This window comes from Chelon labrosus (genome assembly GCF_963514085.1).
Source record: "Chelon labrosus genome assembly, chromosome: 10".
Taxonomy (NCBI): Eukaryota; Metazoa; Chordata; class Actinopteri; order Mugiliformes; family Mugilidae; genus Chelon; species Chelon labrosus.
This window is the reverse complement of record NC_140360.1, coordinates 17,843,943-17,857,211: the sequence shown is the minus strand read 5'-3', so window position 1 is coordinate 17,857,211 and position 13,269 is coordinate 17,843,943. Positions and strand designations below refer to the sequence as shown.

The 13,269-nt window shown below is 42.1% G+C and overlaps 2 protein-coding genes across 2 annotated transcripts; both read right to left on the bottom strand.

The window, feature by feature from the left end:
• Positions 1 to 1,024: 1,024 nt before the first annotated feature.
• LOC311494783 (calcium-responsive transactivator-like) lies at positions 1,025 to 8,248 on the bottom strand (the record flags this gene model as incomplete). Its single annotated transcript, XM_084554004.1, has 11 exons — positions 1,025 to 2,065; positions 2,540 to 2,667; positions 2,743 to 2,862; positions 2,996 to 3,088; positions 3,614 to 3,715; positions 5,235 to 5,399; positions 5,972 to 6,235; positions 6,648 to 6,780; positions 6,985 to 7,069; positions 7,251 to 7,327; positions 8,180 to 8,248. The coding sequence occupies 11 exons, from the start codon at positions 8,246 to 8,248 to the stop codon at positions 2,039 to 2,041; spliced, it is 1,263 nt and encodes a 420-aa protein (XP_084410130.1). The 3' UTR covers positions 1,025 to 2,038.
• A 1,690-nt stretch (positions 8,249 to 9,938) lies between these two features.
• Positions 9,939 to 12,782, bottom strand: lsm14b (LSM family member 14B). Its single transcript, XM_084552764.1, has 8 exons — positions 12,565 to 12,782; positions 12,270 to 12,433; positions 12,055 to 12,184; positions 11,757 to 11,945; positions 11,506 to 11,592; positions 11,250 to 11,411; positions 10,669 to 10,804; positions 9,939 to 10,585 (listed from the first exon to the last, which is right to left on the bottom strand). The coding sequence occupies exons 1-8, from the start codon at positions 12,683 to 12,685 to the stop codon at positions 10,423 to 10,425; spliced, it is 1,152 nt and encodes a 383-aa protein (XP_084408890.1). The 5' UTR covers positions 12,686 to 12,782; the 3' UTR covers positions 9,939 to 10,422.
• Positions 12,783 to 13,269: the final 487 nt, after the last annotated feature.

Below are 13,269 nucleotides of genomic sequence, written 5' to 3'. Positions count from 1 at the left end.
GATAAAATATGTGTTTTATATATATAAATGTGTTTGTGTTTGTGTGTGTGTGTAACAATAATCACTATATGTAACAAAATGCAGACACACAAGCGTTGAATGTGAAGTTTATTTTTATATAACAAATAGTAACAAAAGACCGCAGAAAAGATCAGGCCATGCAGTCTTACGACAGATAAGTAGATGACATTCATATTTGGGTTATGCACATCAAACGCGACTCTCTCCTTCTCCGGCACATGTGCAATCACACACTCCCGCGCATGCACACACCGCATTCACACACGTACACACACACACAGAAACGAGGCACACACCCCACAAGTGATGACACACGACACAGAACTGGAAAGGACAGATTCAGTTCACAGTAAAATGAGACACTGATAACAATTCATTATAGTATAGAGAAGCCTGTGATTGTCAGCGTTGAGTGGTACATAGTTCATTAGCTGTTTGACAGCCAGGTTATCTCCTATTTCTGATTCGCCCTGCAAAATGACTGCAAATACTGTGTTGTTTTACCCCTCTGAGGTAAGTTGAGTTCTATCGGGATACTGCAAAGCTCACAAGCACTGTGGTAATCTTTAGAACTGATCATCCTGTAAGAAACAGTGACTTATGGAATGACCAGATGTGATGTTGGACTTAGTTTAAATAAAATAAATAAAATAGATAGATAGATAGATAGCTAGATAGATAGATAGATAGATAAAAAGCATGTGCTTACTTGTACATGAGCACTTATCAAAATTAACACTATGAAGAAATCTTTAAGTTTATGAGCGAAAATCTCACACAATCTGTCAAATACTCACATAAATACAAAAACATCTTACATATCACATGTCAGTTGAAACCTGCAACATAACATTTAACAACACTGAGACAAACTGACCCCCATGTGTCAGGAAACTACAAATAATGATACAACAATGTCTGAATTCACCTTAAGAACCAACCTCAACGTGACTGACTGAGCATATTGCACTTATTGAAGTAGAGGGTGCAGGACATGTTACTGTTCTGTTCCTGTGTTGCTTTGGCTTTTTGAGTATCACTTGCTAAAGACAGCCCGAATCGCACTGCAATACAAAACATCAGACAATACATATACTGTCACTGCAAAATAAAGTGCAGACAAAGTGGCAATGCGTTTGTTTGTTTTTTATGTAAAATCCTGTTCCGACACTTCTTAACTCTTCACAATGACTGTATGCCTGTGCGGAGCGATGCTACTGAAAATATATACTGTCGAAAATACTACCACAATGCAGGATTATCATGGACAATGATACACGTTTTTAAATCTTTGTCAGACTGCTATCAGTTATGTCCATTACCTCAGTGAGAGTGAGAGTGGAGACACATAATGTTAGACCACACAGCAACACATTACAGTTTGACTAACACAGACAAACCTGCTGATCAAGTCAGGTTTAAAATCGGACAGTTTCACTTTCATAAAAATGAATACCCCTTATCGTAAGATATAACAGTTGCCTCTGTTAGGAATCAGAGACATAGTCTATTAAATAAATATCAAAGTTTACTTTTTATAGCAATCTCACAAACTGAGGTCCTGCTCTGTGCACCAAAAAAAAATAATACCAAAGAGGTTTGTTGGATAAAATAAGCAATAAAGGTAGGGGGTGGGATATAGACATATGAAAGGCAAAGCCAAAGAAGAAACAGAAAGATATGTGCAGTGTGCTGAGGTGTATCCAATGATTCTACTGCTACTTTTCAGTAGTCTGTTTAATCCGTGTATAATGTTTACATTAAATCACCCTGGCTTTTCACTGGTGACCAGTAGCACTTCACACCTTCGACTACCAGCTATAATCCTTTAGCGAGCAAAACAGAGGAGGGAAGGGTCACATTTGACTCGAGTATCTGTTCATAGCCAGAACGATGATTAATGAGAGGATAATAAATCTGATGCAGCCAGAGCTTCTAATCCATGGCCGAGCCCAGCGTGTTACTGTCGGACCATCCCATCTCTCATGGTCTTCCAACAGGAACACAGTGTGGTGCGTTATTGCTGATAATTTCCATACTGACCCTGAAATGTGAAACAGATTTAAACAATCAATCGAATTAGTGGCAGTGAGTTAGTAGTAGTGGGATTGCAGCCACCGACTGAATACCAGTGTTTCATTTGTCAGTACTGGGTTAGTGGAGAAACTTGGCGGCGTAACAGGGTGGCATCTGAGCTAAAAATAAAAGTACAACGATTCGTGTTTGTGCCAATATATCCCCTAAATCACACACACCAGTCCTTTAAATAACGTTTCGGATCAAATACAAATATGGTTCTTTGGGGAAAAGGAAGTCTAGACGCTGTTGTATTTTTATCCAGTCCTAGTTTTAATGTTAACACATACATGCATAAGCACAACTAAAAAACACCTGTCGTGTTAAGCAGCAAAATAAAAGCCATTATTTTTCTAAAACACATGTTTTGTGATTCATTTCTATTTAACAGATTATATGCTGTACATATTTGCTAAATATTTAATGGACATTACTCCGGTACCTGTTCATAGGCGTAGGGTCTCTGTGTCTGTGCTCCAGGGCCTCCCTGGGAAGAGCGATAGGATCCATACTGTTGGCTTTGACCCTGCTGATACTGAGAATATTGAGAGGTGCCTCCCTGGCCGGGACCTATGGTGCAGGAGGAGTTATACTAAGTTTATGTTTGAATGAAAGCACACCATAGATTGGGTGAGATGTTCTCACCATATCCCTGTGGCTGCCCGCTGTAGCCTTGTTGAGAGGAGTACTGCTGCTGGCTGAAGGGCTGCTGTTGGCCAGAGCTCTGCTGATACTGGGCCTGCTGTTGACTATATTGAGAGTTACCTGGAAGTATACACGCCAGGTATTTACACAATTTGTTAGGATCATTATTATAGTTTTGTTGGACAAACTCAGGTGGAAAGTTGCGGGAAAATGTACAAAAAAAAAAACATTTAAAATGAAAAATAATTGCTACCTCCTTCATAGTAATGCTGTGAAGACTCATCAAACGACCTGTCATAGCCCTGCTCCCCGTATGAAGACTGCTGATATGAGTACTCCCCGTGACCTGCAGAGAACACTATTTAATCCATGCAGAAACCCCTCTGCTGGGGCAAAACCCACCGCCATACAGAGGACAAGTTATTATTCGCAGATGGCAGCTGAAACATTCATAATGCATGTGCAACGACAGAATTATAAAGACAAACTGCATTTTTCAAGGCTTCTCGCTTCAGCAAAAGCGCACAGCACAAAGAAACACCCTGGAGGAAGTTTGCACTTTCTCCTCAACACACTGCTACAGCGATCTCTGAAATCTGAAATTTCGGCACACCAAAGGGGACAGTATGGACACAGACACACTGACGGGAAACAGAAATGAAACTAATGTCAGACTTTTGACATTTCTTTTGAATGCTTTTTTGTCTCCCAATGTGAGAGAAAAAGACGGTAGCTGGGAGGAAGAGCTGATGCTTCAGCAGTAAATCTGTCTCAGGCTTGCGGGTTAATAGTAAAAGGAAATGGCATGACCTCTGATAGGGGTTTGTGTGTTTGAGAGCTGTGTGTATGAAGTTTATGGATGCATGATTACCATCAGGGTAATACTGCTGGTTTATGGGCTCGCTGGAGCTCTGAGTGTGTCCATACTGCTCTCCGTAGAACTCGTCTTGTCCCATGTACTGCTGTGCAGATCCTGCAAGACAGGCGACACCACGATCGGTTAAACAGTTGCTTGGACCAATTAGCCGCTGAGTTGGACATTAAAGGGGCTGTGGCCATCATTTGGTGACTATTACAAATAGCTATGAATGAATTAAATCAATATGGCGGTCACAATGTTGTTTAAAACTTTAAAGTACTCTGCAAGTCACTGGCAAGAATTTTACTGTTGGTTGAAATAATAATATCAAGGAGTTTGTTTTCAGGGCCAATGTATTTTTAGGAAATACTAATCAAAGTGACGCAGTTACAGTGAATAATTCAATTGGAAAATCCAATAAAGTGTCATTTTGAGGAGAAAATGAGGACTACAGAAAGCAAGTTATCAGGGAGAATCTGATCTCTGCTTGGTGGTGGTGTGCAGAAACTCCAGATTCCACATCCCGTTTTCCTCTAACAAACCCAGAGACCAGCAGAACAAAAGGCAATACCCTGCTAGGTCTGATTTTTCAAACCAACATGGACCCGACAGATTCCATGCAGAAACGAGCAGCCCCCGTAGAAAACATTTAACTTCTTTGAAAATAGTAAAACGGCCTCATGGAAACTTTCAGACGTGACCAACAAGATTTAGCTGATAAGAGGAGCCCTAGCAACAGCCCCGTAACCAATCAGGGAATGGCTGACGAGCGAGTCACCCAGCTTAACTATGGACACGACAATTCCATAACACACTTCTATCTGGAAATACTTCACTCAGCCATGCCGGGATAATAGTGTACTAGAGTGAGTACTTACAACAATGGCCTGTTGCCCTGCAATTAGTATCCCATTCTTTTTAAACACCGATCAGGCATAACATTATGACCACCTTCCTAATATTGTGTAGGTCTCCCTTGTGCCTCCATAACAGTTCTGACTCGTGGGCCTTCTGAGGGTGTCCTGCAGAGGATGGCTGCTACCATCCAGGGCTGTCATTGCAATGGGGTGGGGGTGACTACTCTGGTCTAGGTGGGTGGTACATGTCTAAGTAACGTTTCCCGGCAGAACATTGCATTGTCACAAGATGGTCGATGTTATTCACTTCTCCTGTCAGTGGTTTTAATGTTGTGGCTGATCGGTGCATATCGGAGTTACTATGTGCTACGTGCCTCGTCTATATCCTTCATGGACACGACAGAATAAGGCTATTCTTGGGAACATGCTGACACAGTAAGTTAAGTGATCTACAGAGACAGGAATCTAATGTGACACAAGTGATCTCATCTCCAGTCTTCTTCTTAAAGTTGCAGGGAGGCAACTGGACTATACTTTATGATCTCCATTATTATCACAATACTGTGACAATACATATCAGGAGCGCCTGCGGCAGACGTAGCATTTAAAACCATGTTGAATGTTACAGGCTGGCATCCGAAGCCATGTCAGTCACAGTTACGGACACACACGGACGCATACACACGTCAATGTACGTAAGCACTCAAACACAGCCCAAGTAAACTCACTCACTGAGCCGAGTGTCAAACCAAAGAAGCATGAATACGTCCACCTACCTTGCTGGGAAGAGCGGTAGGACCCCATAGGCCTTTGGGACATCATACTGTTTCCTTGACTGCCCTGACCCATCATGCCCATGGTTTGCTGCCCCTGATAGTGTTGGCCCCCAGCCTGGGCTGAGGAGTAGTGTGGAGCGGCAGACTGTTGGTGCATCATGGAGACTGAGGAGGTGGGTTATTGAGGAAGAGATCTAATACGTTAATATGCAGAGATAAACTTGATCTACATAGTCATAGTCAACAGCGTATGCAGCAGATCTGAGTCTGTCACAAATGTGCATCATTAAACATATAAACAAATGCAGGAGGAGGTCCATGGCAATCAGGGCTCAGGAGGAAAAAAAGCCAAAAGAGGTCCAAATGCAAACAAAGCCAGTGAAGTCAGTACAAAAACAGAGGTACAATAAATGCACATGGACATCCAAGGAAAAAAAGGTTGCATCTCAGGGTCAGGGATTAGAGATCAGGAAAAGTTAAACCTGGAGGAGGAAAAGGAAGAAGGGAGGAGGAGGCAGGACTTTTGATGAACTGAATGTGTTTGATTTTTACACGGGAGGGAATTTAAAGACAGATTGCATATGTAAGGAAATGTGTTAAGCAAGATCAAAGCGGGCAAAAAAAAATCATCTATCATCAGTGAGTATCAAGTCAAGGATTTTGGTTGATCTATTTATAATTCTTTCCATAGAAATATACAAATTCCTGATGATTGGACTCCTCTATACCTGGCTCACCTTGGCTGGACTGCATGTTGAGGTTGCTGCGGGAGGAGGAGGAGGAGGAGGAGGAAGAAGAGGATGAGGACGTGGATGAAGAAGAGGAGGAAGAGCCATAACCAGGCCCAGGGCCCTGGATCATGCTGCCCTGGGAGGAGGGCGCAGCGTGGCTGTAGCCGGAGACCGAGCTACCATAGCTGTTGGCTGGCAGGCTGAGGGCTGTGGAAGGAATGGCCGACTGCACCTGACCAGACTGCTGCTGCATGGGGGCATGGCTGGGGCCTGACGACACACATGCACAGTCAGAGCATCCAGCACACGTTCCCATGTGGGGCCACATCATGTTAATCACCGTCACACATTCAGTTCATCTTTACAATAAGCTGGCATGGTTGTACAAGGGCAGAGTAATGAATGTCAAAGTGGTGCGTAGAAATTAAAAAGAGGGAGAAAGCAAACGTCGCTATGGCTGCGAGGACATCTGAATGTTCACCAGCTAAACATGAAGCCAAAGAAAACTGCTGTCAAGAAGGCAGTTGAGAAAAAAAAGGCACTGTGGCAGACAAGACAGACATGCCAGGTCAGGCAGGATGAGACGAGACAGAAGCAACAATATGTTTGCACAACAGGTCTGCAGTTTTAAGTGGACATAACGTTAACATGGAGCAGAGGACGTTTTGTGATGGACTCTCACCATTGCTCATTTGGCTCTGCATCATTGAAGTGGGGGGTAGCCCTGGTGCCATGCTGTCATTGAGGTTGCTTGGAGCATGTCCCCCACCCTGGCCCATCCCTCCAGGACCCACTGACATGTTGGGAGTGGGAGGCTGCGAATGAAGAGACACATTCATTAACTGCAGGGGCAGTCATGACTGAGAGACACCGTGTTGCTTGTGTGCATCCCAGTTTTACTTTCACTTTCTAATCTTTCATCGTACCTCCTTTGACTCACTGACTCTCCTAGCACAGTCATTTGGAATATTTTGATGCAGATTCACGTCATTTTCATGTTCCCGATATGACAAACTCACCGCAGGTAGTAGCGACTGCATGTTCTGATTTGAATCAGCTATCGTGGCCAAGTATACAAGATTTCTGTGCAGGATCTGCTGATACCTTTCCAAAAGAAAAAAAAAAATAAATGATTTCATGTTAATAAAACTCTAAAACTCTACAATATATTGTGGGATTGCTGTAACTGCAAAATAACATGGCAATGATACAGGATTGTCTCGTAAACAGCAGAATGTCATGCATGATGATCACAAGGCACCGGAGAAAGAAAAAGAACACTTACTGTGTGCATTCAGCTGTCTTGCCTTTACTTTGGTAATCCATTATACATTGTATTAAATGGTGATTCTCATCCAGCATCTTTGGGAGACAGCACAACAACAATTAGTTCAGACGTACCTCAAATCACAAGACACTACATCTGAAGTTAATGAGCCACAAAATTAAAACATCGCTGTCCCAGATTTGCAGAACTTCAACCAGGCCTGGAAGATTTCTTTCTTTTTTTTTTCTGGGTCACTTTCTTTTCTTTTCCTTTTTTTTCCATAATTGAGTCAAACGAAGATGCAGCTCCTCTCTTTATTTGGGACATCTGTTTTAAGAGTGTATTGTGCGTTTTATCTGAAAGAAAATCCATGTAACCGGTTTAGTCCAGGATAAGAGCAGTAGGATGGGACTCAGGATCTGACTGTCTTCCTTATTTCCCTCCATCCTACACTGCCCTGCCTTGATCCGTGTAGTATTTATTATATACAGGTGTCTTTTTTTTTTTTTTAAAGGCTACATGCACAATAACCACTTGAACACAGGAGAACAATGTGTGACAGGGAACCGGCAATTATGTCTAATGAACCCCAACAGAGAGGCTGTGCTTTCCAAAACAAATCTTGGAAACAAGTGACTCAATCTAAAGCTGATGTCCATTTCCCTTAAAAAAAATTAGGATCATTTGTCGGCGAGGATGACAGCATCACAAGGAAGCAGGGGTCCGGGCAGAGCTGAGCTAGTGATCGCCTACATCACCGTGGTGGCTTTGTTTGGTTCGCACCGACACTTGGCTGTAACCTTACAATACCAGTTGCCATCTCTTTGATATTCACCACAGACTACACACTCCGCGCTGGGAGAGGATCACACGCTCCCGTTCGTAATATATTTAAAACACAAACGCAGCGACGCTTCAAGGTGTTGTTATTATTATTATTTTCTTACCTTTTGAATCGTTTGCTGTGTCACCTCCCCTTTACTCCTGGGGCGCGCCGATGAAAACGCCACCGACATTTTGTCATATGGGAAATAAAAGCGCTTCTTTTATTCTAATATTTATTATCTGGAGCGCAGCCCTCTATTTGGTTACATAGTTTCTCCATTACCAGGGAGTAGGGGTAGTGGCAGATCCATATCTGTGCAGTCAAGGGAGGGGAATTAAAAGAAACTTGATTTAACTGGATGAAATTAAGCACGTCATTTTGCTGAAAGTATTTTTTATTGTCTGCGTCCAAATAAGGGCACAGCTAATTAGCGGTTAGCCGATAGGGGAAAATCCCTCTCCCTCAGGTTTTGGTACGACCCGGACAGTGAGTAGCCTACCACTTTCCCTCACTGTAGACGGGGTGTCCTTTGATTCATGAAAGCCAATCAGTCCACATTGTGCACGTCGCTCAGCGCGCTGAAGCTCGGAGGAGCAGTTCTTGCAAAAGTAGTTTTTGGCACATCAAGACATATTTTAGCATGCAGCAGTCTTCATTTGCGCTTTGTTACAGTGGCACAGTGCACCTGTTAAGCTTTGAACTGCAGCTCTGTGTCAAGCCACCAATTATCATGTGTTGCTTGTTATATTTACATGATTATTTACATTTGCAATCTAACGGGCAAAAGAAGTGTCCTTATTTGAAGACAATTTATGAGAATCTGGTAAACAGGTAAGGGGCTCACTGCAGGAAAAAAACAATACACTGTTTTGTATGCACTTGTCAATTTAGAGATTTTGTGCCATAAGGGGTTATCCTTTCAGACAAGTGGAAAGCAAATGTCCAAGAATACACTTCTGTGTGCACTAGACTTTGTCTACTAAGTGCTATCCAAATGAGCTCTTGTATTTTTTAGATTTTATCTATATACGCATATATTAAGCCACAACTCTGAACCACTGACCACAGACAGTACAATGTTTGCTGGGAAGCGTTTGGACCTGGCATTCATGTGGATGTTACTTAGACATGTACCACCCACCTAGACAAGACCAGGCACCCCCATTACACACTTAGATGGCTTATGAACAACATGAAAAACAGCACAGGCTGTTGACTTGGCTTCCAAATTCCCTCAAACAAATCTCAAACTGATCAAATATCTGTGGGATGCACTGGAACAAGCCTGATCCACAGAGGCCCCTCCCCTCAACCCATAGGGCCCCCACGAACAACATTCTGTTAGTAGACACCACAGGACACCCTCAGAAGGCCCATGTCCATTCTCTGATGAGTCACAACTGTTTTGGAGGCACAAGGGAGACCTACACAGTCTTAGTCATAATGTTATGCCTGATTTGTGTATATAGTAGTTAATGTTGATTACTTGTATTATTTTCATGGTTTTACCAAGGAGTTTGTCTGTTGTTCATAGCCTGAAGCAAAATAAACCTTTTCATCCTAAAAGAAGAGGTGTTAGCAGTACTTTGAAGTGGTTTGTTTGCTTCCTGTTTGAAAATGTATGCAAATTAGCACATTTAACCAGAAAACATGTAATTTGGATAGTTAAACATACATTAGAATTTCAGAAACTTTGCTGGAAAATATAAGACATGTCTTAAAGTAAACAGGGTAACTTTCGTGCATGCCCATTTTCCCCCGCCCTGTTCACCTCGAATGTCTCCCTTTACGGATCATCTCTTTTTGATTAGGACAATACAAGATGTACATAAAGTTCACTTGAGCACAGCATGGATTAATAGGCCAATGTGATGCAAGAGACAAGCGCATCATCAGTATCCAGTTTATTCACCGTTCGCTTCAGTATGCCAAAATAAAGCAAAGCACGCAATTTAAATACATTTATATTTCATTTCATGTTAATATTCATTATATGCAACATGTTCGTTAAATGTACAAATAAGAGTAATACTCCCAATGGGCAAAGCCAGATTTTATACATGAAACAAGTATATTTTGAAAATCCTTAAGTAGCAAATCAAACAAAAAGCAAACTTAAATGTTAATTTCCCCATTACAACAAAAAAAAACAAACAAACAAAAAAACCCTCTTCGAGTAACTTTTGGCCACATTCTAAAGTCAAATGACAAAATATATAGGGCTGGCAATATGGCAGATATGCAACTGCCACAGGGAGGGAAAATATAAATCAAAAACATTATTAGACTTTCATACAAAAAGCCGCTTCTGCTTATCATTGTAATGGATAACGGTCCCATAAGAATCACGGGGGTTTAAAGGTGTTAAATGCTTATCTGTCCACTCCTGGGTCTGCGAGAAGGCATCTGATCAGCGGCCCGCCCTCTTCGTCCAGTATATCCACCTCTGAAGCCCTGGCCCCTGAGAAACCGTCCAGGAACCCCAAAAGTCTCCAGATTGCGTTTCCTCTCCTCAGCCCATGATAGCCTGAAACCAATGGTTGACACAGAGAGGCATCAGACTACGTCATTTTCTTTTTAAACATGAGGATGACGAGTTCACTAGATTACCTGAAATTATTATCGGATGAGAAGTTGTCAAAGAAAGACTTGGCTTTGTCGTAGTAGCATTTTGGCCCAAAATGACCATCCTCTGCAGTCGAAGGCAATCCCCCTTTTATCTTCTCTTCTACTTCATAATTTCCATCTGCAAACAGAAACACGTGCCAGTGTCACTCCAGTGGTGAGCTGTGGATTGTAAAGGCAAGCTAGATAAATGCCTCTTAAATGGCTGCTTCAATGATTTTCAGCTCATGTGCTTATCTAGCAACAAATGACCCCAAAACCTACCGTCATCAAATCACAGCACTAAGAAATTTGGCCAGATAACTGAATTCAGGTTGTTTAAACTGCAAGCCCTTGTGACAAAATGGAAATGAATCTTTCATTAAGTCAACAGAAACATACTGCAAAATGCCACCATAACTGCTGCGATGTTGATCAAATCATGATTCCCGAAGCTGCTTTGTTGCAGCAAGCTAACCGAATTTAGGGGGACATGTAAATTTACCAGTCACAAAATATTAATACTATAGTATGGTTAGTTTAAACTACGAAAATCAAATTTGTGGCCACTTCAGCTGATCACCGACCTTTCATATTCATCCTGTCCTGCAGCTCCCTCTCGAGCTCCTCCTTAATAAACTGTGCATTTGAGGAATCAAAATCAAAGTCTGTGTCAAACTTCAGAGTCGGGGATGGAAGACTAGCCACCATCAGCTGGCCTCTGCTGCGGTTCCTGCGCCTTCGAGGTCCTAGGGTTGGTTTTAAAATAAATGCACTCGATGTTAGGACTTCAATTGTATGCAAACAGGTTATCTGTTACAACCCTGTGCATTTAATAATTACCTTGTGCTCTTCTGGCTGGTGGCCTGTTTTCGTAATTCTGCTGCCGATTTTCCTGCCGAGAAGTGGTCACACCTGGGCCTGACTTCACTTAAATTATAAAATGTATACGGTTGTTGGCAACAGATGGACATGCAGAGTTCCCTGAACCCACCACAGAGAGTTGTAAAATGCCTCAAAAGGTGTTAATTCAAGCCATTCACTTTCAGTTTAGTTGGTGGAATATATTATAGTATTGTATTGTATTGCCTTACTAGTGGCTCCAGTGTTCCTTCTGGTCTGGGGAATCTCTACTCTAGTCCTCTGAGGCCTCCTCCTGTCCCACCTCTCCTCCTGGGATGCCATCAGATCTCTCCTCGGCGGAAATCTGTCCACATGGAGGGTTTGAACAGCTTTTTCCACCATGGGGCCCCTTCTAACATGCAAGCCTGGAAGCACAGGTCCTGCATGAAAAACACACAAACATTTAAATACATCAACAACCCATTTAAAAGTTTAGGAGTTGGGTTTATGATTGGTGTACTTGGAATAAATTTCCAATTGATGACTTACCAAGGCCAAGAGCTGCAGCATACTGCTGATTAAGCAGAGAGCTGGCAGCAAGCTGGTTATAGGCGGGGATCCTTAGCGGGCTAAACGGTCCAGGAGCTGAATAGATGCCTGAAGACACTGCACTGGAAGACTGAACATGTTGAAGCAATTATTTGGCTTTTAATATACACCGTCCACTTCACATCTTCTGCTACGGTCATGTGGTTTCTGTCTACCTGTACAATTGCGGGATCTGGGGGTAGGCCATGGTGAGATCTTGGAGGCTCACACAGTGTGATATCCTTGATATCACTTCCCCGGAAAGTGATGTACTCATACACGTCATCTCTGGGTGGTGTTGGTCTGTCAGTAGGTCGTCCCTCAGTTCCAAAACACTTGACTAATTCAAGAAAAATGTTTGATGAAGCAAACGAAATTCCACACACAGTTATGCTGCTCCAAATTAAAAAAACAAAAACAACTTTTTTTTTTTGGGCAGAACAATATGCTGTAAAAAAGCAGAAGACTCACCTTTAGCCAGCACTACTGTGGAGTTTATTTTATCAATTGTGTACAAAATTCCTTCATAACGATTTTGGGCTTTGGAAATTAACCCTATTTTACAGCCGATATATGGCTTGGCTGAAGCCATGGTAGTCGGGAGGGTCGCAATAAACTTCAACAAAAACTCACGTCACATGTCACCATTCAAGCCTCGTCTGAACCGGAACCAATTTATAGGTGTCCACAGGTGCTTTGAAACCACGCCCACACAGGTGTTTTGAAACCACGCCCACTGATTGAGGCTTTAACCTCACCTGTTTGAGACAGCTGCCGATCACAGGCGTCAACACGTCAACGTTTCATTTATTAACCATAATGCTTAATATTTGCAGGAGTTCATTTGTGACAGTTATTTGAAATTTGTGTTATTCTGTTAAGATAAGCTACAGTATTTCGATAATATATATTTTTTTTCTAAAATGTAGAAGTTGTCACAAATACCAATGCAATAAATAAATAATTTATTAAATTATATGATAGTCAAATTGTTGATTGCACTCTCAAGACTTTGACATCTAAGTAGCTTCACTACTTCTGCGTCTGTGAGGCAGCTGCTGCGGGTCTACTGGAAAAAACGGCATCAACGCAGCCATTTTGATTCACTCAGAGTCTACGATGAAGTCAGACGAATATAAAATGATTCGGTACAGTGGATACATCTGTAAACACATT

Coding starts and splice junctions, on each gene's coding strand:
- lsm14b (XM_084552764.1), bottom strand. CDS start 12,685: ATGGCTTCAGCCAAGCCATATATCGGCTGTAAAATAGGGTTAATTTCC. Junction 12,434..12,564: donor CACAGTAGTGCTGGCTAAAG/GTGAGTCTTCTG, acceptor TTCTTGAATTAG/TCAAGTGTTTTGGAACTGAG. Junction 10,586..10,668: donor TCATCCGATAATAATTTCAG/GTAATCTAGTGA, acceptor CATTGGTTTCAG/GCTATCATGGGCTGAGGAGA.